Source organism: Pongo pygmaeus, chromosome 13, assembly GCF_028885625.2.
Source record: "Pongo pygmaeus isolate AG05252 chromosome 13, NHGRI_mPonPyg2-v2.0_pri, whole genome shotgun sequence".
In the NCBI taxonomy this organism is placed as follows: domain Eukaryota; kingdom Metazoa; phylum Chordata; class Mammalia; order Primates; family Hominidae; genus Pongo; species Pongo pygmaeus.
The window spans coordinates 52,142,485-52,168,867 of record NC_072386.2 but is presented as its reverse complement, the minus strand read 5'-3'; the positions used below and the strand labels follow the sequence as shown (position 1 = coordinate 52,168,867).

The 26,383-nt window shown below is 40.9% G+C and overlaps 2 protein-coding genes across 10 annotated transcripts in view; one reads left to right on the top strand and one right to left on the bottom strand.

Moving 5' to 3' along the window:
• The window catches only part of PDCD1LG2 (programmed cell death 1 ligand 2), an 88,004-nt gene extending 84,453 nt beyond the window's left edge, over positions 1 to 3,551 (top strand). For 4 of the 6 annotated variants that reach the window (XM_063649547.1, XM_063649546.1, XM_054500847.2 and 1 more), the window contains exon 7: positions 2,254 to 3,551. In XM_063649547.1, coding sequence (XP_063505617.1) covers positions 2,254 to 2,259 — 6 coding nt within the window. In that variant the 3' untranslated portion in view covers positions 2,260 to 3,551. Of the gene's footprint in view, positions 1 to 258; positions 323 to 2,253 lie in introns of all 6 variants that reach the window. The other 2 variants (XR_008504535.2, XM_054500846.2) reach the window with 1 other exon arrangement.
• The window catches only part of PLGRKT (plasminogen receptor with a C-terminal lysine), a 280,885-nt gene that overhangs the window by 217,704 nt on the left and 36,798 nt on the right, over positions 1 to 26,383 (bottom strand). The window lies entirely within an intron of this gene.

Below are 26,383 nucleotides of genomic sequence, written 5' to 3'. Positions count from 1 at the left end.
TTTATTCATTCATTCACCCACTCACAAACCTGTATTAAGTTTTTGCTATTTGCAAGACCCTGTCAGTTAGGCCATGTGGGAACTAGAAGGATGAATTTATCAGTCATCCAAGATTCTTACAATTAAGTATTACAGATAAGGTACTCAAGAAACAGTTCTCATTCACATAATTTGGGTTAAAACAAAAAGAAGACAGCTTTCTATATACTTTTGGTCCAGTCTTTATGTTTTTTGTTTTGTTTTGTTTGTTTTCATGAGTATCCTGACTTCCTTCTAAGAACTTCCACCTGAGAACTGACCACAGCGTCAGCATTCCACATGGGTATGTTTCCTTTCCCCTTTCCCATTTCAGTGGTTTCCAATTTCTTTTTCTTTTGCCACTATAAACCTTTTGCAAAGGAAATATTAGACAGAACTCCTACATGTCAAGCAAATTAAAATAGTGGTGAAATTAGAGTGGAGGATATAATCACCCTATCATATAGGCTATTTGTCCACATCATATTTGTCCCTACAAAGGCCTCTAAGGCAGGGGTCCCCAACCTTTGGGCCACAGACCGGTACCAGTGGCCTGTTAGGAACTGAGCCACACAGCAGGAGGTGAGTGGCAGACGAGCAGGCACTACTACCTGAGCTCTACCTCCTGTGAGATCAGCAGCAGCATTAGATTCTCATAGGAGCGTGAACCCTATTGTGAACTGCACATACAAGGGATCTAGGTTGTGTGCTCCTTATGAAAATCTAATGTCTGATGATCTGAGGTGGAACAGGTTCATCCCAAAACTATAGCCCACCCCCACTCCCACACCCAATCCATGGACAAATTGTCTGCCACGAAACCAGTCCCTGGTGCCAAAAAGATTGGGGACCACTGCTCTAAGATACCTTTTGCTTCTTGGAACATATTTGGAAAATCATGTAGCTCTCAAATTATCCCTATGTCCTGAAGCCCACCTTACCATCAATCCTCAGAAATACCCAACCCATGTCAGGCAACTTCACACTTTCTTTCTTCAGGCAGCACAGTTGTCTCAGGGAGGGAGGAGAATGCTATTAGCAAGAGGAGTCACTAACAGCTTCACTCACCTGTGCCCATAAATTTTTAATGGTGTGAAAAGTCTGTGTATTTTTTATGGTTCTCTATGGCTCATATAAGAGGGACAAACAATACATGAAAGTTCAGAGATGGGGACAAATATCACTTTAAGCTGGGGATAATCAGGGAAGAAGAAAGGTTTCATGGAGGAGGTGACTTTTGAATCAGGAAGAAATGGAAACAGCAAACTCTTCTAGATAGAGGAGACACTAAGAGGAAAGGCAGAGAGGCAGGAAGGTGTGGGAAAGTGCACATGACCCCATTCAGAGAGGAAGCCAGGTGTGAGATAAGGGGGAAAGACTGTTAGGGGATGTATTGTAAACCACTAATTCCAGGCAAAGGTTAGATTTTACTTACTAAGCAAGAGTGCTTCAGTTAGATCCTAGCAGGAAATGGAGGGCATGCTTAGAAGAGGTAACTGAAGCAAGTTTAATTTACAAAGGTGTGTGCAGCATTAAGGGAAATCAGCAAGGGATACTGAGCATGCCAGGATGCAAGAGCAGGCAGGGAAGGTGACTATTCCTAGGTCTGAAGGAGAAAGGGGAGGGAGCAGTTCCCAGAACCCTAGTAAAAATGGCAATGAGAAAGGTCCATCTGGCAGGGCCTGTGGCCTTTAACAGAGGGACAAAGTCAACCCACAACTTGTCTGGGAGGTTGCTAAGGAATAGATACCCCAACCTCACTCTCAACCCACTGCAACACTCTTTTTCCCCTAGACTGAGCCCAGTCAAAGACAGAGGGAGGAGCCCAGTGATGCAGTCTACAATGTCATCATCCTGGAACATGAATAGAGCGCAGCAGGGTGAATAATGAGTCTGCAGGAATTAATAGAAATATCTGACACAATAGGGAACTATAAGAGGTTTTGAATAGGAGAGGCCCCTGAAATGTGCTCCAATATTACTGAGCTATGTGTGGCCCACAGAATGGAAGAGGAACAGCTCTTGCAATAGGTCTGAGGAGAGAAGCTGAATACTTGGACTAGGGCGATGGTAAAAACTGTGGAAAGAAGTTTTAAACAAAAAGTTTTAAACCATGCTGCTTCCAGCTAGATGAACTTTTTTAAAAAAATTAGTTCCTCACTCAAATTTTGGGGAGGTTATATATTTTCTAATTATAAAAAATGATTTTTCTTATTTGTGGGCTTTTCTCCTCAGATCTGAACCTGTGGTCTTGGGAACCAGGGTGACCTGATATGACATCTAAAGAAGCTTCTGGACTCTGAACAAGAATTCGGTGGCCTGCAGAGCTTGCCATTTGCACTTTTCAAATGCCTTTGGATGACCCAGCACTTTAATCTGAAACCTGCAACAAGACTAGCCAACACCTGGCCATGAAACCTGCCCCTTCACTGATCTGAACTCACCTCTGGAGCCTATGGCTCTGAGCAAGCACTACTGCACTTTACAGAATTACCCCACTGGATCCTGGACCCACAGAATTCCTTGAGGCTCCTTCTTGCTGCCAGACTGAAAGCAAAAGGAATTATTTCCCTTCAAGTTTTCTAAGTGATTTCCAAAAGCAGAGGTGTGTGGAAATTTCCAGTTACAGAAACAGATGGGTTGCCAATAGAGTTATTTTTTATCTACAGCTTCCTCTGGGTACTAGAAGAGGCTATTGAGACTATGAGCTCACAGACAGGGCTTTGCACAAACTCAAATCATAATTGACATGTTTTATGGATTACTGGAATCTTGATAGCATCTGAAGTTGTTCTAATTAAGAGAGCATTTAAATATACACTAAGTGCACAAATTGTGGAGTAAAGTCATCAAGCTCTGTTTTTGAGGTCTCAGTCACAAAGCATTTGTTTTAACCTGTAATGGCACCATGTTTAATGGTGGTTTTTTTTTAAACTACATCTTTCCTTTAAAAATTATTGGTTTCTTTTTATTTGTTTTTTACCTTAGAAATCAATTATATACAGTCAAAAATATTTGATATGCTCATACGTTGTATCTGCAGCAATTTCAGATAAGTAGCTAAAATGGCCAAAGCCCCAAACTAAGGCTCCTTTTCTGGCCCTCAATATGACTTTAAACTTGACTTTTCAGTGCCTCAGTTTGCACATCTGTGATACAGCAATGCTAAGTAGTCAAGGCCTTTGATAACTGGCACTATGGAAATCCTGCAAGATCCCACTACATATGTGTGGAGCAGAAGGGTAACTCAGCTACAGTAACAGCTTAATTTTGTTAAATTTGTTCTTTATACTGGAGCCATGAAGCTCAGAGCATTAGCTGACCCTTGAACTATTCAAATGGGCACATTAGCTAGTATAACAGACTTAGATAGGTGGGCCTAAAGCAAGCTCCTTAACTGAGCAAAATTTGGGGCTTATGAGAATGAAAGCATGTGAAATTGACTAACAGACAAATCATACATCTCAGTTTCTCAATTCTCATGTAAATCAGAGAATGCCTTTAAAGAATAAAACTCAATTGTTATTCTTCAACGTTCTTTATATATTCTACTTTTGGGTAAGAGGTTTGCTCAGGGTCTTGCAAGTCAGTCAGTTTAATATCCTATTATGCCATTTGGCTCCCAAAGACTTGAAGGCCTTTGAGGCAAACTTGGATGCACTTTTCAGCAGGGTTGGGTCCTAGGGATGCTTGATCTGGGCCTCCTGCTGGAGGAGGAGCACTTCCTAACACCACAGAGAGCAGGGCAGGAGACAAGGCGTTCTTCCCTGGAAGCAAGCCCACCTATGCTGCCCCTACTCCTACCCATGCCCCAGATATGTGATTGGCGTGCTGAATGCTTGGGTAGTTTTGTTTAACTCTGTTAGGAACCCAGTGGCATAATGGCTTCTGTCAAAATATTCCCATCTTTGTTCCTAGATTGGGGCTATCTTTTAGATTACCAAATAGGGAGAGAGCAATCTAGCTGTAGTATCCTGAAATCTAGGTTCTGTCAGGGGAGAAAATCATAAGGCATTGTGTCTTAGCTTCAGAAATTTTCTATACTACAGCATGCTATCTTAACACCTAACATTTATCAAGTACTTGCTATTGCCCAATATTGTTAAGCATTAAGCATTTTACACATACTATTGGAACGAATCATCCCCAAAGTCTCTGAAAAAGACACTATTAATTACTCCATTTTACAGATAAGGAAAGGCACAGAGAGGTTAAGTAATTTGGTTAAGGCTGCTTGTTCAGTTTGAAAGGGATGGAATTAGAGCAACAAAGCTATATTTTTTGTTACACACCATAATGTGCCCTGATTTCCTACCATATGGGGTTTAAAGTGGTATTTTTATACTGTGTGGTCTCTTTGCTGGTCAATAATTAACTTCAGAAACAACAGATGCTGGCGAGGGTGCAGAGAAATAGGAACACTTTTACACTGTTGGTGGGAGTGTAAATTAGTTCAACCCTTGTGGAAGACAGTGTGGTGATTCCTCAAGGGTCTAGAACCAGAAATACCATTTGACCCAGCAATCCCATTACTGAGTATATACCCAAAGGATGATAAATCATTCTACTATAAAGACACATGCACACGTATGTTTATTGCAGCACTATTCACAATAGCAAAAACTTGGAACCAACCCAAATGCCCATCAATGATAGACTGGATAAAGAAAAGGTGGCACATATACAGCATGGAATACTATGCAGCCATAAAAAAAGAATGAGTTCATTGTCCTTTGCAGGGACATGGATGAAGCTGGAAACCATAATCCTCAGCAAACTAACACAGGAACAGAAAACCAAACACCACATGTTCTCACTCATAAGTAGGAGTTGAACAATGAGAACACATGGACACAAGGAGGGGAACATCACGCACCAGGGCCTATTGAGGGGGTGGGGGGAAAGGGGAGAGGAGCATTAGGACAAATACCTGGATGACAGGTTGATAGATTCAGCAAACCACCATGGCACATGTATACCAATGTAACAAACATGCAGGTTCACATGTATCCCAGAATTTAATAATAATAATTAATTTCACTCTTTTCCAGGGAAGTGTTATAGGAGTGTAGGTGGTGTGTGGGTTCTGGCATCAGAGATTCAAACCCCAGCTCAACCAGGTATGAGTTATACAACTCTGAATATATTGGTTGACCTCTAAGCATCAGTTTACTTCAATATAGTGAGACCTGGCCAGGCGTGGTGGCTCACGCCTGTAATCCTAGAACTTTGGGAGGTCGAGGTGGGTGAATCACTTAAAGCCAGAAGTTCGAGACCAGCCTGGCCAACATGGTGAAATCCCATCTCTACTAAAAATACAAAAATTATCTGGGCATGGTGGCACGCACCTGTAATCACAGCTACTCAGGAGACTGAGGCAGGAGAATCGCTTGAACCTAGGAGGTGGAGGTTGCAGTGAGCCAAGATCACACCACTGCACTCCAGCCTGGGCGACAGAGCCAGACTTTGTCTCAAAAAAAAAAACAAAAACGAAAACATAAAAAAAAAAACATGCATATATATATATATATAGAGAGAGAGAGAGAGAGAGACAGATAAATAGATATAGTGATATAGTGATACCCCATCTCTGCAAAAAATTTAAAAAATAAAAATAAAAAAAATGTAAAGGGGCCGGGTGCAGTGGCTCACACCTGTAATCCCAACACTTTGGGAGGCCTAGGCGGGTGGATCATGAGGTCAGGAGTTCAAGACCAGTCTGGCGAAGATGCTGAAACCCTGTCTCTACTAAAAATACAAAAATTAGCTGAGAGTGGTGGCGGGTGCCTGTAATTTCAGCTACTCAGGAGGCTGAGGCAGGAGAATCATGTGGACCTGGGAGGCAGAGGTTGCAGTGAGCCGAGGTCATGCTACTGCCCTCTAGCCTGGGCAACAGGGCAAGACTCGGTCTCAAAAAAAAAAAAGAAAAGAAAAAGAAAGCAGTTATCTTTCTCAGTTTATCATAAGGATTTCGAGCACAGGTTTTGTCATCACCTTAGACTCCTAGAGAGCAGGGAAGGAGTGAGATTTTTGCCATGTACCTGGTACGTGATAGCTATCTCATGCATGGTCACCTCTGAGACTCACTATATATTGGGAGAATGGCTACTATTAACACTTCTACTTTTTTTTTTTTTTTTTTTTGACATGGACTTTTGCTCTTGTTGCCCAGGCTGGAGTGCAATGGCACGATCTTGGCCCACAGCAACCTCTGCCCCCTCCAGGTTCAAGTGATTCTCCTGCTTCAGACTCCTGAGTAGCTGGGATTACAGGCATGCACCATCACGCCCAGCTAATTTTGTATTTTTAGTAGAGGTGGGGTTTCTCCGTGTTGGTCAGGGTGGTCTCAAACTCCCAACCTCAGGTGATCCGCCCGCCTCAGCCTCCCAAAGTGCTAGGATTACAGGCGTGAACCACCACACCCAGCCAACACCTTTACTTTTTATGGCCTTGATATAATGGGCTAAAACATATATAATGGCAATGCTTAAAAGACTTAGATGAATTTTAAGTCTGGAAAAAAAAAGTACTTTTTACGAAAGGAGCAAAAATAGCATTCAGGAGAGTTTGAGGAATTGAGAAAGACCAAACAAACAAAAATCACCTATGATCTCATCATCCAAGCACAAACAGTTTCATGTTTGCTGTTTGTTTCTGCTCTTTGTCCATTTATGTATTTAAGTTTGGCTATGGTTACAACATGTAATTTTCTATACTTTAAAAAATTTGGGGTTGGGCACAGTGGCTCACACCTGTAATCCCAGCACTTTGGGAGGCTGAGGCGGGCAGATCACCTGAGGTGGGGAGTTCAAGACCAGCTTGACCAACATGGAGAAACCCCGTCTCTACTAGAAATACAAAATTAGCTGGGCATGGTGGCGCATGCCTATAATCCCAGCTACTCGGGAGGCTGAAGCAGGATAATCGCTTGAACCCAGGAGGCGGAGGTTGCAGTGAGCTGAGACAGCACCATTGCACTCCAGCCTGGGCGACAAGAGCGAAACTCCATCTCAAAAAAAAAAAAATTGTCATCTACCATAAGCTCACACTTATGTTGCTGACAAGTGTTCCTAATTATCATTTTTAATGGCTGCATAATATTCTACTGAGTGGCTGTGATGAAATTTAATTAACTGTTCCCCTATTAATGGAAGATAACCATTGCTTCTGGGTTTTTTTGCCACTTCAGTTACAAGCTTTTGTGCTGGATATCCTCCATTTGACCCTCCAGTTCCACTCTCCAGCCTTCTCCTCCCTGCTTTGGGTCCTATGAAGCTGACTTGTATGGACTGTATCCGTGGGCTCCATTGCTCTCTGGCTTTTGATTGGGTTCAGCCAATGAGGACCCTGGCAGGAGATCAGAGGATGGGAGAAGAGTAATGCTGGGGTATTTATTCCCCAGGCTCTCCCTCTCCAGGGTCACTGCTGGCTGGATAATTCTCTCAACTAAAGGTCACAGCTCTTGCTGAATGACCCTTTCCACATGGCTCCATCTGCCTGAGGGTTCCAGTAACTGCTCTCTCCAATCCCCTTTTCATGTCTGGGTGCCTACGTGTCCCCTCACCCCCTGCAACACACGCACACATGTGCGAACACACACACACACACACACCTGTTCCTGCTAGCCCTTGGGTACTGCACTATTCCTTAGAGTTCCCTATACCCGGCCCACACCTCTACAAAGAGCCTCTTTAATTAGTCCTCAAATTATACAGTTCAATGTCCTAACTGATATATCATGCTATTTCAAATAATGCATGTCTTTTTACATCTAATTTCATTAGGATGGATACCTGAAAAGGGAATTATGCAGTCAAAGAATGTGAACACTTCAGGCTCTTGAGTCATACTGTCAATTTATTCTTGAGAAGGATCTGTTGGCATTGCTACCAGTGCATCCTTCCAGCACTGGATATTTTTAAATATAATTTTGCTAAGTCAATAGGTTAAAAAATGGTACTTTATGGTAATTTAAGTTTTCATATCTTGGATTACCCTCAAGTTTGCTTATAAAACCTGGTTATTGCTGTGCACGTTGTTATTTTGGAGTTTGTTTAAATGTTTCTCCCTTCCCCACTCATTCTCTAGTTGTATAATCTTTCCTTAATAATTCAATTTTTTAAAAGATCAACTTTTTAAAGCCTCAATGTCTTCATCTATTTACAGATATCCTAACAATAACACCTCTCTCACAGAATTATTGTGAGAATTAAATGAAAATAAGCATGTAGCATATAAGAAACATCCAAGAAACATGAATGCTTTCCTCCTTAATAATTATGCATGGAGTTTAATTAACAAATTATGTCTATTTTTTAAAAAAATTGTGTCAGTTTTCTTTCAAGTTTATATTGAAACTTACTTCATAAAATAATATTATAGATGAGCAGAACAATTCAGTATTATCCAGATTTGTTTTTATATATTATGTGACTTTAGAAAATTTGTAACCCTTTTAAGCCAAAATCTTTAAAAACTGTATTTATTTATTTTATTTTATTTTATTTTATTTTATTTTGAGACAGGGTCTCACTCTGTCTCCCAGGCTGGAGTGCAGTGGTACAATCATGGCTCACTGTAGCCTTGACCTCCCAGGCTTAAGTGATCCTCCCATCTCAGCTTCCCGAGTAGCTGGGACTATAGGCACATATCACCATGCATGTGTTATCTCAGGTCTGGTTTCTATTATACAGATCAAGTAATGCTTTGGTAGGCTACATATCTATTATCTATTTAATTTTTTTTTTTTTTTTTTGTGACGGAGTTTCACTCTTGTTGCCCAGGCTGGAGTGCAATGGCACAATCTCAGCTCACTGCAACCTCCGCCTCCTGGGTTCAAGCGATTCTCCTGCCTCAGCCTCCTGAGTAGCTAGGATTACAGGCATGTGCCACCATACAAAAATAATTTTGTATTTTTAGTAGAGGCGGGGTTTCTCCATGTTGGTCAGGCTGGTCTTGAACTCCCGACCTTGGGTGATCCACCCGCCTCAGCCTCCCAAAGTGCTGGGATTTCAAGCATGAGCCACCACGCCTGGCCCACATCTATTTAATTCTTAGAGCCAACCACCACCAAAGATTATTCCTGCCGGTAAAAAAAGCTGATTGCTACTCTGGGATCTCATCATCTACATTGAGATCAGGCAGCTTTTCCCATCTCATCCTTGGCCTATAGAAAGCAGCTGCCTGAACATGTTCAAGGGTGCTGGGGCTTCTCCCATTAAAGCATTTTTCAATGCTTTAGAGAAGAAACTATTCCTTAGGCTCTTTCAGGACCAGGTGTGGTGAGGGAAGAGGCACAGTTACATACAATAAATTACTCCCTTATTTCTATCTCCTTAGAGATTCTAATGGCTTAGGCCATTAGAATCCTTCCTATACATTATTCCAGAGAAATTCTGGCAACTCAACACCATTAAATGTAACCTACCAGTGAGTCCAAATTTCAGCCAATCAACTAAGCAAATAGTGCCGTTCACAGCTGCTCTAGCTAATACATTTGTTTCAGCTAGCTTTTATTGTAAAACAAACTATCCAAAACTTAGTGACTTAAAACAACTGTTTATGTTTTTATGATTTTATAGGATAACAATTTGGGCTGGGCTCAGTGGAGACAACTCATTTGTGCTCCATGTGGTGTCAGTGGGATCATTCATGCATTTGCAGTCAGTTGGCAGTTTGGCTGCCAGATGGCTGGTCTCAGATGGCTTCATTCATATCTTCCTATTGGTGCTGGCTGTTGGTAAAACCATGTATCTTCAGTAGGTTAGTCCAGGCTTCTTCAACATAGAGGCTAATCCAAAAACAGCAAAAAAGAAAGAAAACCCCAATGTGCAAGTGCTTTCCAAGTCTCTGTTTGTATCACATTTGCTAATAATGTTCCATTATCCAAAGCAAGCACATAACCATGCCAAAAATCAATGTGTAAAGGAATTACATGAAGGAATGATACCACTACTGTAATCGTCTACAACATTAAGTCCAAAACTATCTGGAAAGTGTAGTATATCAGGACTACCTTAATTTGGCCCCAGTTCAATGTTATCTTCTGTGCTCCCGGGTCTAATACCTTTAGAATTCATCCCCATACATATTAGCCTGGTTTCCTCTAATGTTAAGTTAATAAAATCTTATGATTCTTTTGAAGTATAAGACTTTTCCTTCTAAGCTAGACTCTGCTCTTCCCACCTCCGTATATTCCGGGAACTGACTCTAAATAAAAGCCATGAGAGTTGGGAGCACTGGGGCTGAGAAAGAATAGGGATCTCCCTTGGTGCCTCATATGGGCTTATTACAGGCTTTCAAACAAGGAAAGGCTAATATCATCAGACAAGAAATGAGAGGCTTCTTCCACTATCAAGGGAAACTCAGGGATGCTTGGGGGTTTCAACATTCTCAGTTTCATCCAAATCCACCAAAATGTCCCCATTCCTAGTCTCAGAGTCCTACTCCTTTCAAATTACTGAGAAACCTTTCATATATGAAACTTAGCCAGTCTGTGAATGATTGATTTGGGTTGAATTTTTCAGTCATGTCTTTCATGTCTAGTGATTCCTGTAATTAGAAGGAATAAGAGGTACTTTCAGGGCAGTCTTAGAAGCCCTCTGGTGCTCTGAATGATTTGAGGTGAAAGCCCTAAACTTGTTAGTTTCTTCCTGTAAGCACCCTGGTGCAATCAGAAGCAGCCATCCCACATTACATTCCTTATAATCATCTTTACTACCATAATGGTTAAATGCAACAGCTACTTGGCCTCCAGAAACTTGCCTTTCATTGGTATTCAACCCTAGCAAGAATAGATGATAATTTAATCAATCGTGATGCCATTGCATGACATAGATTACTAGTGGCAAAGAGTTCAGCTCTCAATTCAAACCAATCCAACACCAACAACAAATCAAATCAATCCCAGAATGTCAGAATTTGAGAATCTGTTTCCTAGGACCACACCTAGTATCAAGTACTAGTATCAGCCAGAGTCCAGTCATAAAAATAGAGTGTATTTAATATCAGGAACTTGTAATAAAGATATAAGAAGACTGAAAGAGCAAAAAAGTGGATGCCAAATATTAGAACTACAGAGAGCAGCTACCTTTCTGCTACCTATTGCTACAGGCATGACACATTCAGGAACTAGAAACAGGAAATAATTCCCCCTCCCACCTTCCAGTCCCCAAGGCCTTCCCATTTACTGAACTTAACAGGAAGCTAGTTGGCAAGGGAGGCTGGCAAATGAAGTTCGTCAAAATTCCAGCCCTGGCACATCAGAGCAGAGGAGAGGAGGATGGACTTAGAGTTGAGAACAGGAGGTAAATAACCAACTCCTCAATCAAAATTTATCTGGATGAAGTGGAGATGTATCCATTAAGAGATGAAAAATAAAGAGACTATAAATTCCAATTAGACTGCAGCACAAGGAATTGTCTTAAACTTTGTGGCATCTGACCCTGTAACAAGGGCCCAATGTATATTTGTTGATTAGTTTTATGAGAAAAATAAAAATTGGGCATCTGCTTTGACCATGAGCATAGGACAAAATAAACTTATTTATTTATTTATTTATTTATTTTCAAGACGGAGTCTCGCTCTGTCGCCCAGGCTGGAGTGCAGTGGCAAGATCTCGGCTCACTGCAAGCTCTGCCTCCCAGGTTCATGCCGTTCTCCCGCCTCAGCCTCCCAAGTAGCTAGGACTACAGGTGTGTGCCGCCATGCCCGGCTAATTTTTTGTATTTCTAGTAGAGATGGGGTTTCACTGTGTTAGCCAGGATGGTCTCAATCTCCTGACCTCGTGATCTGCCCGCCTCAGCCTCCCAAAGTGCTGGGATTACAGGCGTGAGCCACCATGCCCGGCCTTTAAGTACATTTTGTACAAGTTGTATCAAAATTCATTGGCTGCAAATAAGAGAAAACCTGATGCAAACTGGCTTAAATTTTTAAAAGATAATGTGTTGGCTTATGTAACTGAGCAGCCAAATGTGCAACTGGGTATAGGGGGTCTAACAAATGTCTTCAGGATTCAAATTCTCTCTATCATTTCTTCACTCTGTTTCCTTTTTGTTGATGCCATTCTCAGACAAGATATCTCCTCATAATTACAAGATGGATGCCAATGATTACTAAACCTTTCAGATTCAAATATTTTACAAGAAAAAAAAAGCCAGAGTATTTTTCTCAGCATTCTCAGCAAAATCCTGAGATTTACACTAGAAAACTTATGTGATGTGCCCTTTCCAGAACCAGTCACTGAAAGAAAGAGTATGTAAGTGATATCTTAGGTCTGGAGCTCCACCCAGACCACATGAACTGAAAGTGGAGAGTGAATCAAAGTGACATCTTTTGTGCTAAGATGTTGCAATTGCTCAAATGCATCTGTGGACTCCTCCTAGAATGTATAGCAGAAGGTGTTAGGTGTCTATTGTAAGAAAAATATCACTATCATATAACACCCCAGGGGAAATATTTCTAAATTTCAGGCAAAATATATTTTCAGTGTGTTGTCTTTCCTGATAATGTATTTCCTGCCTGTCATGGGATATGTCTGTGTTAAAGTGCTGGGCAGGGTTTGGACTACATGTTCCTCCTTGTGCTGGGTTTGAAACATTAGATTGCCAATGTCTCATTGCTGGTATCCAAAATGAGGTTTAATTAAGTTTGCCATTATAGCTAATCTCCATACCATGCACCAGACATTGCTCTAATAGCTTCACATGTATGATCTCATTTAAACTTCATAACTCAGTGTATTGTCTATTTTACACATGTATTAGTCCATTCTTGCATTGCTATAAAGAACTACCTAAGACTGGGAAATTTATAAAGAAAAGAGGTTTTATTGACTCACAGTTCCACAGGCTATACTGGAAGCAAGGCTGGGGAAGCCTCAGGAAACTTACAATCATGGCAGAAGGTGCAGGGGAAGCAGGCAGGTCTTACATGGCCTGAGAAAGGAAAAGGCAGAGCAGGGGGAGGTGCTACACACTTTTAAACAATCAGATCTCATGAGAACTCACTCATTATCACGAGAACAGAAAAGGGAAATTCCACTCCCATGATCCAATCACCTCCCACCAGGCCCCTCCTCCAACACTGGGGATCACAATTCGACATGAGATTTGGGCGGGGACTCAAATCCAAACCGTATCAACATGTAAGCAAACTAAGGCCCAGTGAAGTTACATAAATTGCTCACATCACACAGCTAGTAAGTGGCAAAGCTAGATCTTAAGATTTTGCAAGCCAGACATGACATCAGGCCAAATATCCTAGACCTGTACCAGTCAAGCCTTCATTATATAGTATTTTATAATTATATATGTGTTTGGTTTTCTCCAACAGCCTTTGAGGTATTAGGAGCAGGACCTGGTATTTTATTCATTTTTATAGTCCCAGAACCCAGTACAAGGATTCGCACATAGAAGATACTTAACAATTATCATGGAATTGAATTGAAAGCAGTGTGCATGGAGTCGAGGCAAGAGAGGCCAATATGGAAAAATATTTAGTGAATCTCCAGCATGTCCAATGGAGAAGGGTCTCTGTCCATCCAGCCCACATGTTCCTACCACCTGTCAGATCTATTCCTCCTATGTGAATGCATCAGTCATGTAGCTTGTTGACACTAGCCATTAAAATCATTCCACCATCATCATCCTTTACCCCATCTATGGTCTATGCTTACTGAGAAACCTGAGTATAATTTGACTTATTATATAGGGTTTTCTATAGGAATAGACTTTTTAAAGCAACTTCTGATATGCACGTCAATGGCATTTCTTATAATAGAAAAGTCCCTTAGGAGTTTGGGTAGTATGATCCAGTTTTTTAGTCTAATTCTGAGTTTACTCATAGAATCAATTTTCTAGACCTTTGAGATAAGACCTGGTGATGTCAACAAGAATACCATTTGACCCAGCAGAAATACCATTTGACTCAGCAACCCCATTACTGGGTATATACCCAAAGGAATATAAATCCTTCTATTATAAAGATACATGCACACATATGTTCATTGCAGCACTATTCACAATGGTAAAGACATAAAATCAACCTAAATGCCCATCAATGATACACTGGATAAAGAAAATGTAGTGTGTATACATCATGGAATACTATGCAGCCATAAAAAGGAACAAGATCATTTCCTTTGCAGAGACATGGATGGAGTTGAAAGCCATTCTCCTCAGCAAACTAACACAGGAACAGAAAACCAAACACTGCATGTTCTCACTTACAAGTGGGAACTGAATGATGGGAACACATGAGCACATGGGGGGAACAAAACACACTGGGGCCTGTCAGAAGTGGGGTTAGGAGGAGGGAGACCATCAGGAAAAATAGCTAATGGATGCTGGGCATTAGGTAATGGGATGACCTGTGCAGCAAACCACCATGGCACACGTTTACCTATGTAACAAACCTGCACATCCTACACATGTACCCCTGAACTTAAAATAAAAGTTAAAAAAAAATTTAGAATGGGAAAAAAGGACAGAAGGAAGTATGCTAAAATATGAATAAGATTTTGTTAAAGTTTTGGGGTTGTATGTAATTTCCTTCTTTTCTCTGTTTTACAAGATTTTTTGTAATGTAGTACAGTAACTTTCATAAAATGTTATTTTAAGTAGTTTTCCTCTGTGACATGGAAATGAGAGCTCTGTAGAGCTTACTGAAGAAACATCATGGTGTTCAGAAACAGCAATGGTACTCCTGGCAATATGTGTTATTACGAATATGAATATCTGTCAATTGTTTACAAAATTTTGGGGGATCCCTCTAAGGAGTTTTTTCTTAAAGTTGAGGAAAAAAAAACCCTAAAAGCTCATTTTCTTTCCTTTCTTCCTCTCCTTTGTTTTCTCAACTATAAAATTAGAATGGCAATAACAGTGGCTATCTTTGTCAATGTCATGAGATTATGGATAATTTTTTTTCTTTATATTCTTCTTGTATTTGAAAAGCTTAATAAACATTTTAAATTCAAAAAATAAATCTTTCAGCAATTCTTTAAAAATATTTTGAAATTTTAGAATTTCAGCATCTGCTTATTATAAATCAAAAGGTCACATAAATGGCAGATAGAATGTTTCTGGGGCAAAATTTTTAGATGCGCAACTTGTGTTTTTTCCCTATGTCAAGTGCAAACTTTCACCTGTGTTTTTATGAGAATCTAAAGAGAAACTACAAGAAAAGTGTACTAAGTTAAAGTCTGAAAAGGCACTGAGTTTGCCAGCATCCTGCCTGCCTAATCAAACATCATGCAGCCTCAGCACAGAACGCATGACTGAGCTGCGTCAGAACATGTGAGGGTCATGTGATTGGAGGAGCTGCCAGCATCTTTCCACTAGTGCTCTGGGGAGTTGTCTTCAAGAACTAACATCCTGAAGGCAGAAAACTCAAGGGTGGGGAATGAAAGGGGTCTTTCCAAAATATAAAAACTTTTCTGAGTGTTCTCAAAATGAAGACAAAGAAAGAACAGCTTCTGTGTGTGAGTGTGTTATAGTGGAATGTGACATTTAAAAGCTGTTAGGGAAAATGCCAGTCTGGCAGGCTACAGCTGTATCCCCTGAGAAGCAAAATGGAAAGTTTAAGTCCAGGTTGACCAGAGCCTCTACTTTCTTACATTCATCAACGAGACAGGGTGATTCACTGGACTACCCTGACAGAGTACCCTCCCTTTCAGGGCTGTGTGGCATAAAGGCAGCTCATCTAGTCCCCAGGGTGTTTCAGACTCTGTCTTGGGACTCTGAAACCCCCAGTCAGCACTGTGTACTTGTGAGAAATACAAAGTACATATTAGATATGCTCTACCTTGAGTTTGAGGAATGTATAGTGAGCTGGAGAAATACACCACAAAAAACAAAGCTACATGCAATCAAGTGACTGATAAGTGGGACCAGACCATAAGACCCAAAGGAATTCAGGGTGGGTGGGAGCTCCCCATCGACAAGAGTAGTCCAAGAGAACAGGGAGGGAAAGAAAAATGCAATTTGGGAGGCCGAGGCTGGCGGATCACTTGAGGTCAGGAGTTTGAGACCAGCCTGGCCAACATGGTGAAACCCCGTCTCTACTAAAAATAAAAAATTAGCCGGGCGTGGTGATGAGTGCCCACCAGTTACTTGGGAGGCTGACGCAGGAGAACTGCTTGAGCCCGGGAGGCAGAACTTCCAGTGAGCTGAGATCACGCCACTGCACTCCAGCCTGGGCGACAGAGCAAGACTCCATCTCAAAAAAAATTTTTTTAAGTTTACAAAGCATTTTCAAACGTCTTGTTATACTTGTTGAGCCTCACTACCACCTGGTAAAGGGAGTAGAACAAATATTCACATTTTATGGATGAGGAAACTTGGGCTTATAGAAGTTAAGTAACTGTCTAATTTATCCCATTTCTTTTTCAGTAAAGTTACCAGTTTGGGCTGGTCATGGTGGCTTACACTTGTAATCCTAGCACTTTGGGAGGCTGAGGCAGGCAGATGGCTTGAGCTCAGGAGTTCAAGAACAGCCTGGGCAACATGGAAAAACCTATCTCTACAAAAAATACAAAAATTACCCAGGTGTGATGGTGCACGCCTGTAGTCCCAGCTACTGGGGAGGCTGAGGTGGGAGGATCAACTGAGCCCAGGAGGTCAAGGCTGCAGTAAGTTGTGAATACACCACCGCACTCTAGCCTAGGAAACAGAATGAGACCCTGTTTCAAAAAAAAAAAAAAAGTTACCAGTTTGGTAGCTTAGGGAGTTACAAGTTTGGTAGCTCATGGAGTTGCCATAGACATAGAATATATTGATTTTTAATCACAGCACACAAGATGTACATTTATATCCTTGTGAATAAGTGAATATGGTTGAGAGAAGAGGTTAGGTTGACAAAGCAACTACTAAAAAATTGTCTTTCTTTTTCCCTCTGTCTTATGGGTAACTTGGATGAAAACATAGAAGATGAGCTTATAATATATGATGATTAATAAAGTAGGGAGAGAGAGTCAGCTGGATAGAAGAGTTTCTATTTTAAAATCTCAGGTTGCCACAGTGGCTCACACCTGTAATCCCAGCATTTTGGGAGGCCGAGGAGGGCAGATCACTTGAGGTCATGAGTTCAATTCCAGCCTGGGCAACATAGCAAAACTCCATCTCTACAAAAAATACAAAAATTAGCCAGGTGTGGTAGTGTGTGCCTGTGATCCCTGCTAATTGGGAGGCTGAGGTAGGAGGATCACTTGAGCCCAGGAGGTTGAGGCTGCAGCGAGCCAAGATTGTACCACTGCACTCCAGCCTGGACAACAGGGTGAGGCCCTGCCTCAAAAAATAAAAATAAAAAATAAAAAAATTAAGTCCCAGGTTGAATCACTAGGTCAAAACCAAAGAGGTAGAATGTAAGGTCCTGCTTTTGATCCACACACCTAAGATGGAAGAGCAGTTTATTAGCAGTTAATATGAAAAAGTTCTGGGGATTTAATAGAAAAGAATTTAAACATTGTCATACTCATAAACTACAAATGTGCCATAAGTACAAATGCAGGTTGAATTGAAATCCAACTGCTTAAAGACTAAGGAGCTTGGGCGTGGTGGTTCATGCCTATAATCCCAGCCCATTAAGAGGCCAAGGCAGGCGGATCACTTGAGCCCAGGTGTTTGAGACCAGCCTGGGCAACATGGCGAAACCGCGTCTCTATAAAAAATACAAAAATTAGCTGGGCGTGATGGCGCACACTTGTAGTCCCAATACTAGGGAGGCTTAGGTAGGAGGATCACCTGAGCCCAAGGAGATCAAAGCTGCAATGGGCCATGATCTCACCACTGCACTCCAGCCTAGGCAACAAAGTGAGACCCTGTCTCAAAACAAAACAAAAACACTAAGGAGAACTTCAGCAGTATTGACAGGACACTGCTCAGAACTGGGAACAAATAGTCCTATGGAACCTACTATGTCTAGGCCAGCCTACCTCTAGAATATTTTGTTCTATTCTGGGCCCAACTTGTTAATTGGGACATGAATAAATGAGAGTAGATCTGGAGGGAAGCACCCAAGATAGCAATCGGGCTTGAAGCCACCCCTAGACTAGGAATACTGGAAGAAGCTGGGTGCATTTCTCCTGGAGAAGAATTATCAAGGGAAGACATGAGAGCCAAGATCAATAGGTGCAAGTTACATTGAAGCAGAATTTGGCCCAGAAATGGAAAGAATTCACTAACAACTAGAGCTGTTCATCAAAGGTTAACCTCCTGGTTCCTGGATATATCTACATAGCCTGGAGCTACCATTTTCAGGATAGTCTGGAAAGTATTCTTCCCTTAGGTGATGAATTACAAATCTTCTTACTCTAAGATCCCATAATTCTTCAAATCAGACACTTAACTCCTATGAGCCTCAGTTTCCTGAGAAGATTAAAATGAAATGGCTTGTAAATCCCCTTCCAGCTCTACCTTTCTATGAAGTACTTGGTACTAAAGGGTACCCTTGTTTATATTTCACAGAGATACCAGAAACAGGAATCTTTTATCTTCAACTTGACTCTCAAGATGTTATCCTCAAGTGAACTTTTTTCTACCAGCTGAAATATGTCCTTAAAATCTTTGAGTCAATGAATCATGAAATGAGCCAGGTTTTCAAATCTCATTTGTAGGGTTCCTTAAGAACTATGTCCACTTGCCACATTCTTTTCTGAATATTATTCTTTTTTTCTTCAACCCTGTTTTTTAACCCAAACATCCTGTTTTCAAATATCCTGTTTTCAACCCTCTTTGTATCTAAGGATGGAACGAGGCTGATGACACAAACAAGAAACTTGTAAAACATAGCAAGTATCTGCCTTTTATCTGGTGAATAATGTCAGGACTAGAGAAGGGCTGATGTGAAATTCTGGGCTGGGCTTTAAGGCTTTAAGGCTTTAAGGCATAGTTTTGTCTCAAAGAATTGCCTCCAGACAGGACAAGTCACTGTAAGCAAAGTGTGTGGCTGCATCTGGACATGATAGGAGGCGAGCTGGGAAGTCCCTGCCCTTTCCCTGCACATGCACTTCCCCCATTTCTCCATCTTTCTACCTCAACGCTTCACCTTCAGAGATTATTTCTTTTAGGCCTCAAAGCATTTTTAGACTTTAAGTTCTTTTGTTGCTGTTTATTAGCTCAACCAGGGCCATGTACCAGAACTTGGGGGAAAGGGCCATTTCTATGGAAATGGAGATAGGGTCCAGGCCTATCCTGAGAAAGTGCAATCATGAGGAGACCATCCTGTTCTTTTTCATGTGTTTTATCATTCATTTGGTACTAAGCACTGTACTAGGCACCAAGATAGAGAGATAGTAAAACATCAGCCTTGTCCTCAAAGGGTTTGCAGATCACAGAAGCCCTCTCTCTCTCTCTCATCTTTTACATAGGTGATATCCTATATAACAAGAAGAGATGTCACAGGATGACTAAAACAGGCAAAGCAGCTGGAATATGTGTGTGGCTGGGGCAGCCCATGGCAGGGCCTTAACCCTAGTAATGACGCTGACAGCTTTAGTCACTGAGGGGAGTGGCCAGTACCTGCTGGTTTGGTCAATGGGGGACAACAATCAAGGGAGGGAAAAGTGATCTTATTAGGACTGGAGGGAAGTCAACAGAACATCTCAGCCAAGTGCCATACATTTTTTCTATAGAGTTCTATATTTTCTGGAACTCATATACAGAATTAAGTAAGAGTCACCCTGGGCTATATTGGTAAGGGCAAAGAGCTGGAATTTCTTACAACTTTCTTTTGAAGCCTCAAGCAGCTGAAGGCAGATGGAAGAAGTAACATGTGGTGGTGGTTCTCAGACTTTTTACCACCCCTAAAACACTGAAGATAATTCCTCACTCTCCGGTCAGTAACAACCACTGACTTCTGCAAAGATTCACAGCCATTTGGGGTACATATAAGAATATCATGGAGAAGCAGGAAATGGGGAGCAATTTCATAAAGCTTCCTACTTCAGTCTAATATAACCCTTTCCCACCTGCCCAGAGATGTATAGGTAGCTTGCCTGAGTTGAATCCAGCTCTGCCATTAACCAGCTGCATGACTACAGACAAGTCATTTTCTTTGAACATTAGTTTCCTCATATATAAAATAATGAACCTTACCTGGCAGTGTTATTGAGAGGAACTACAGAACCTATCACAGTTAGTATATAGCAATATAGCCTGACCTTTTTTTTTTTTTTTTTTTTTTTTTTTTGAGACAGAGTCTCACTGTGTTGCCCAGGCTGGAATGTAGTGGCACGATCTCGGCTCACTGCAACCTCTACCTCCCAGGCTGAAGCGATTTTCTTGCCTCAGCCTCCCAAGTAGCTGGGATAAAGACACCCACCACCACGCCCAGCTAATTTTTGTATTTTTAGTAGAGATGGGGTTTCATAATGTTGGCCAGGCTGGTCTCAAACTCCTGACCTCAAGTGATCCACCTGCCTCACCTCCCAAAGTGCTGGGATTATAGGCATGAGCCACTGCGCCTAGCCCATAAGGCTAGATCTTAATGAGCAATTAGCTACTAGTATAATAATTTGTTTTAAAAGCTATATTATAGGATAACAGAGTCTACTCAGTCAGCCTTTATGCAAAAGTGAAAATCTTGGGATTCTCAGAAATATGCTCTCAACAGTAAATGCCCTATGTAATGAGGTGCACCAGCTTAGGCTGGGGCCACTGGGCCCATAAAATCTTAATTGTTAAAATTAAGAAGTTGGGTGCAAGGACAGAGAAAAGCTACTATTCCCAAGTTGCCAAATTTAAAAAATTACCTATCTGGAAGGTAAATTTTTTTTTACCCCTTAACAGATCTTTAAGTGTATAATAGAAGGGAGATTCAAAATTTACATTTGAAACTGATTGTTTGAGGGGAAAAAATCTAAATAAAAATTTTAACAATCACATAAATATAAAGCCAAGATCTTAATCTGGAATGGGAAGGTTAAGACCATTCATTAATTCAACAAATATTTACTGAGCAGCCCTGAGACTGTTTTCCTTGGGGTCTGGGAAGGGGAGCCATGGTCAATGGACTCTTGTTATCTGTAGGAATATTGATCTCTACCACAAGGTAGAGGGACAGGGAATAAAGGGGAGAGACTCCTCCTATGAGATAAGGGTAGGGGATGTTCTAGAGGGCCCAGTTTGATATTTTTCTTTTCTGCCTTGTTATTTCTTCTCATGATTTTCTTTCAGTAAAATCTCTTTCCCATATTTCTTTCAGTAAAATTTTGTTAAATGATAGTCTTGTTCTCTGTTTTGGGGAATTACAAGACGGACTCTTAATGGGGCTCTATTAGTAGATGGTAAGAATTCCTGGGAATTTCCAGAAATTCTTTGGGAAAAGTCAGAGACTAACCTTCTCACAGTTACATAAGGGGATGAAGCTCAAGGTTATTTGGGCATTAATTAGAAGTGTGGCCCGTTGAAGGCTGGTGAAATCTGGACACCTCTGCTATACATGGTCCTTGTGGATGGTTTGAATGATCTTCCCAAATTGGCTGGGCACATTCCCATGATATCAGGCTGATGGGCATTAAATTATGCAAATTAGTTCACATGCTGGGGTACAATGCCCTGAACCAGCTGACTTTAATGGACTGCAGATTGCCAATCCAAGGCTATGTTCTTTCATTCCTTTCCTTGCCTTACTTACTTATCATTCATCCTTCCCCTAAGTTCTCTTGGGCCTATTGCCCAAATAAAAGTGAAGAAATTAACACATATGGAAGTGTGCTATGCTAAGTACCATGTGGGGTATTTTGCATAAATTATTTTACTTAACCCCTTACAACACCTTGGCAAGATAGGCAGGATTATCCTCATTTTATTGATGAGAAATGAAAGCTGAGAGTCCTATCTCCCAAGTAACACAGCCAGGTATTATAACAGTCCTGGGGTCCAAATACAGGCTTATATAACTCCAAAGTTCTTTACATTATACCACCAAGAAAAATATATTTTAGGATTCACCTAATTAAAACATAATTAAGAAGAAAAATGTATTGGGAGAGATGCTTCCTGTTTTTAAGCAAACACACATGATTGCCTATCAGTGAACATTGACCTCAAGCTGTAACTCAAACTGGAGCTGCAGGGGCTCAGATTCAAACACTTCCTCTCCACTTACAAAACTGCCACAAAGGAAAATGAAATGGTAAAAGGCAGTTTCTGCCAAATCTTGGCAAAACCAGCTAAACTTTCTTGGTCAGTGGGAGTAGAAGGGGTGATATCTCTCTGTCCTGAGGAATCAAAAAGTTGCCTACCAGGTTAATACAAATCTGACATTTCAAACACAAGTTGTTTTACGTATCTGGGCTCAACAGTTTAAGTTTACAAAGTATCCCCACTCATCCAAAATCATGTGTCCATATAAAGGCACATCTGTGGTCTACAGTTGGATAATTCACAGCCCTCTTATCTAGCACTGGTCATTAGAAAATAGGGCGGCTGTGTTACACAACCATGCAGATGGTGCCCCCTAGTGTTGCACAATGACAAAGCCCTGAAAGCAACCACCTGAAAGCACAATCTAGACTGGTGCTTTTCAAACGGACTGTGGTAAAGAATTGTTGTTACTCCTGACACTCAGAGCCTCCTTCCCTACCAGTTTGGGTCATGCCCAGCTATAAAGCAGGATGGCTGTATCAGTGAAATGTGAAATTGGGCAAGAGCAATCCATACAATAGCAACTCAGGGACCGTTTTATATACCCCAAAAATGCTTAAGAATATCTGCTGCTCCAACTATTTGCAACAACAATATTCTTGTTTCATTAATGGGAATGTTAATGGTAATGTTGTTTCATTAATAGACTATTTTTCAGAATGGTTTTAAATTTACAAAAAATGAGCAGAAAGTGTGGAAATTTCCTATGCGTCTCCTCACCCCACTCTATGATTTTCCCCTGTTACAAACATTTTGCATTATTGTAGTATGTTTGTTACAATTGATGAGATAATATCCATACTTTTTGAACCTAAGTTGTAATGTAAGAATGAGTGGAAACCACAGATGCAAATATTTTGTGCTCTAGGAAACCTATTAGGAAATTACTAAATTCTGGAACAATGTAAAGTATGGCACACATTCTAAAGAGCAAGTGTCTATAATGATATATACATCTTACACTTTTTGTTTAATATGAATTTAATTAAACAGAAAATTGTAACTGGCAAAAAAAAAAAAAAAAAAAAAAAGAATTGTTGTTACTTTGTTTTTTTCAGTCTCCAATCCCTCACAGACCAATACTTTTATAAGCTATAATAAAAATAATTTAGTGGAAAAATTAAATAAGTAAAGATATTACAAATAGAAGACTTAACCTTTTTAATCATTAGATTCAATAGACTTAAAATTATTCTATAAAATTGCTCTAAAGTTTCTACACTCAGTTCCTTTGCAGACCAGGAACAACAGTTTGTGGATGGGCACGAATGCACAGATCACGCTTTGACAAACACTATACTGCTTCACTTTTTTTCTTTTTTTTTTTTTTGAGACAAAGTCTCACTCTGTCGCCCAGGCTGGAGTGCAGTGGCGCGATCTTGGCTCATTGCAACCTCCGCCTCCCGGGTTCTCATTGCATTCTCCTGCCTCAGCCTCCCAAGTAGCTGGAATTACAGGTTTGCACCACCACTCCCAGCTAATTTTGTATATTTAGTAGAGATGGGGTTTCACTATGTTAGCCAGGCTGATCTCAAACTCCTAACTTCAGGTGATCCTCCCGCCTCGGCCTCCCAAAATGCTGGGATTACAAGCATGAGCCACCACACCTGGCCCATTGCTTCACTTTCAGTTACAAAGACTTACCATGGGTTCCTTCTAAGGTACATTGAACCACTTGACCCTCAATGTGGTGTCCACCTATCAATTAACTACAAATTCTTTCTTTCCTCTTTTTTTTTTTTTTTTTAACTCAAGCAACCCGCAGGCTGGCTTAAAGTGGTCTTTAATTACTAAAGACTTTCCCTTATTTAAAGAAATAGGGGAAACTTGGAGGTCTAGATTAGATTTCTTTCCAATGGTTGCTATGTAACTTTGGGTAAGACATTTGAAAGATTAAAGTTGCTTCTAACGGCACTACAGTAGAACCTCAATATTTGCATGTTTCTTCCTTAAATTTCCCCTTTCCCTGACACTGTACATACACTTTCTAAAATTTATTTTTTACTTTTTACTTTTCAATTTTTTAAGGAAATAGAGATAGGGTTTCACCATGTTGCCCAGGCTGGTCTCAAACTCCTGGGCTCAAGCGATCCACCCGCCCCAGCCTCCCAAAGTGCCTGGCCCCTGTATGTACACTGTTAAAAGAATCAGATACCAGCAGGAAAGAGGTAAAAAGAGAATATGTAAGCAGAGATACCAATTTGTGGTAAGCATTCAAATTGGTTCTTATGTAGTCCTATTGTGGAATTTGATTTAAAAGCCAAAACAGACACCACTATATCTCCCCTTTATATCTTTCCTTTATCATCCTTGTTTTGTGGTAATATGCTTCTCTATCATCCATTGATGATAGAATTACAACATTATGGGTTGTCTATGCTGATTTATCAGAAATAGATTGGGGTAATGGTGTTATTTCTCTTCTGTTCTCCCTCCCACAAAGTTTCCCTCTGTGCACCTCAAACTTACTCTTTAACCTAATCTTCTTTTGAGGGAAATTACTCAATGGTTTTTAGGGAATCAACTGAGCTCTGACCTTAGGGATCCACCAAAATCAGCCAGCCCTTCACTCAGTCAAGTTCAATAATTATTTTCCACAGGTGCTAAAACCCCAGTTGAACCTGGACATTTTCCCCCTTAATATCCCCTTTAGAGAGAAAGAATCAGAGAATCCCACATGTAGAGGAGTGAGCAGATAACAGAAACCCTAAAGCCTTCCAGATTTAACTGTTCCTGCTGTTCCAATGAGCCACCTGAGGCCACAGCGGGAGAAGATTTAACACAGGAAAGATAGTGGCTTTTACAGGCTTTGGAGAAGGGCCAGGGTCTCATGGGAGATCAGAAAGTGTGTAGAAAGCCCTGTAGTTACTAGGAAAATGCAGATATCAGTGCCTGACAGACAGTAGGTGCTCAATATATACATTATATAACTGAATGGTACAGTGAAGACAGGCAAAAGAAAAAAAGCAGAAAAGATGAAAGTGAAGCTAGGACAGGTAGAGATGGGATTACCTTTCCTCCTAGCATCTTTTTTTAGGTTATTTCTTTTTATTTTCCAGCTGCCCCAGGGTGATTTTCAGTCATTACCTCCAGGCTGAAGGCTTCTTGATCATTCCTTTTTCCAACCTGAGCGTTGCTAGCCTAGGAATGCTACAACTCCCAGGTGGAGATTCAGGTTAAGCGAGACTGAGTCGTAAGAAAAAAGATGGAGAGAAAAGGAAAGGGAAGCAGAGGAGTCCGCATTCTGCATTCTCTTCCTTCCGTTTTAATTTGCCAGTTGTTATGGGCAAGTTAAATTCTTCTCATGTCTCTGTTTTTCATAATTGGGAATTATAGTTAATATAACTCAGGCACAACTGAGAGTAGATCTATGAAAGTATAAAGGGAAATATAGTGTTCAGCAATATCTAAGGAATATGCTTCAAAGCAAACCTTTGCTTATCATGTGTCACCTAAACCAGCACTACTCAAACTTTGATGTGCAACATGATACACCTAGAGATCTCATTAACATGCAGGCACTGATTCAGTAGGTCTTGGATGGGGCCCGAGATTCTGCAATTCTAACAAGTTGCCTGGTGATATGGTTTGGATGTTTGTCCCCTCCAAATCTCGCTGAGATGTAATCTCCTGTGTTTGAGGTGGGGCCTGGGTGGGAGATGTTTGGATCATAGGAGTAGAACCCTCATCAATGTCTTAGTGCCATCCTCTCGGTGGTGAGTTCTTGCTCTGAGTTCACCCATAAAAATCCCTAAACTATGTATGAGGCTTGGAGAACTTCTGGGTTGGTGAACACATTCACATGCCAGGAGGGCGATGCACCCCAACTCTAAGGGGAGTGGGGGCCCTTCCGGACCTTACTCTGTGTGCTTGTTCATCGGGTTGTTCATCTGTATCCTTTACAATAAACCAGTAAACGTAAGTTAAAGCATCTGAGTTCTATGAGCCATTATAGCAAATTATTGAATGTAAGGAAGGGGTCTTGGGAATGCCCAATTTGTAGCCAAGTTTGACAGAAGCGTGAGTAACCTGGGACTCACCATTTGTGACTGACATCTGAAGTGGGAGAAGTCTTGTGGAACAGAGCCCTTAACCTGTGGGGTCAGATGCTGATCCCAGGTAGACAGTGTCAGAAGTGAGTGAATTGAATTGAAGGATTTCCAGCTGGTGTCTGGAGAGTTGGAGAACTGGTTGTTGGTGTAGAAAAACAAAATACATTTGGT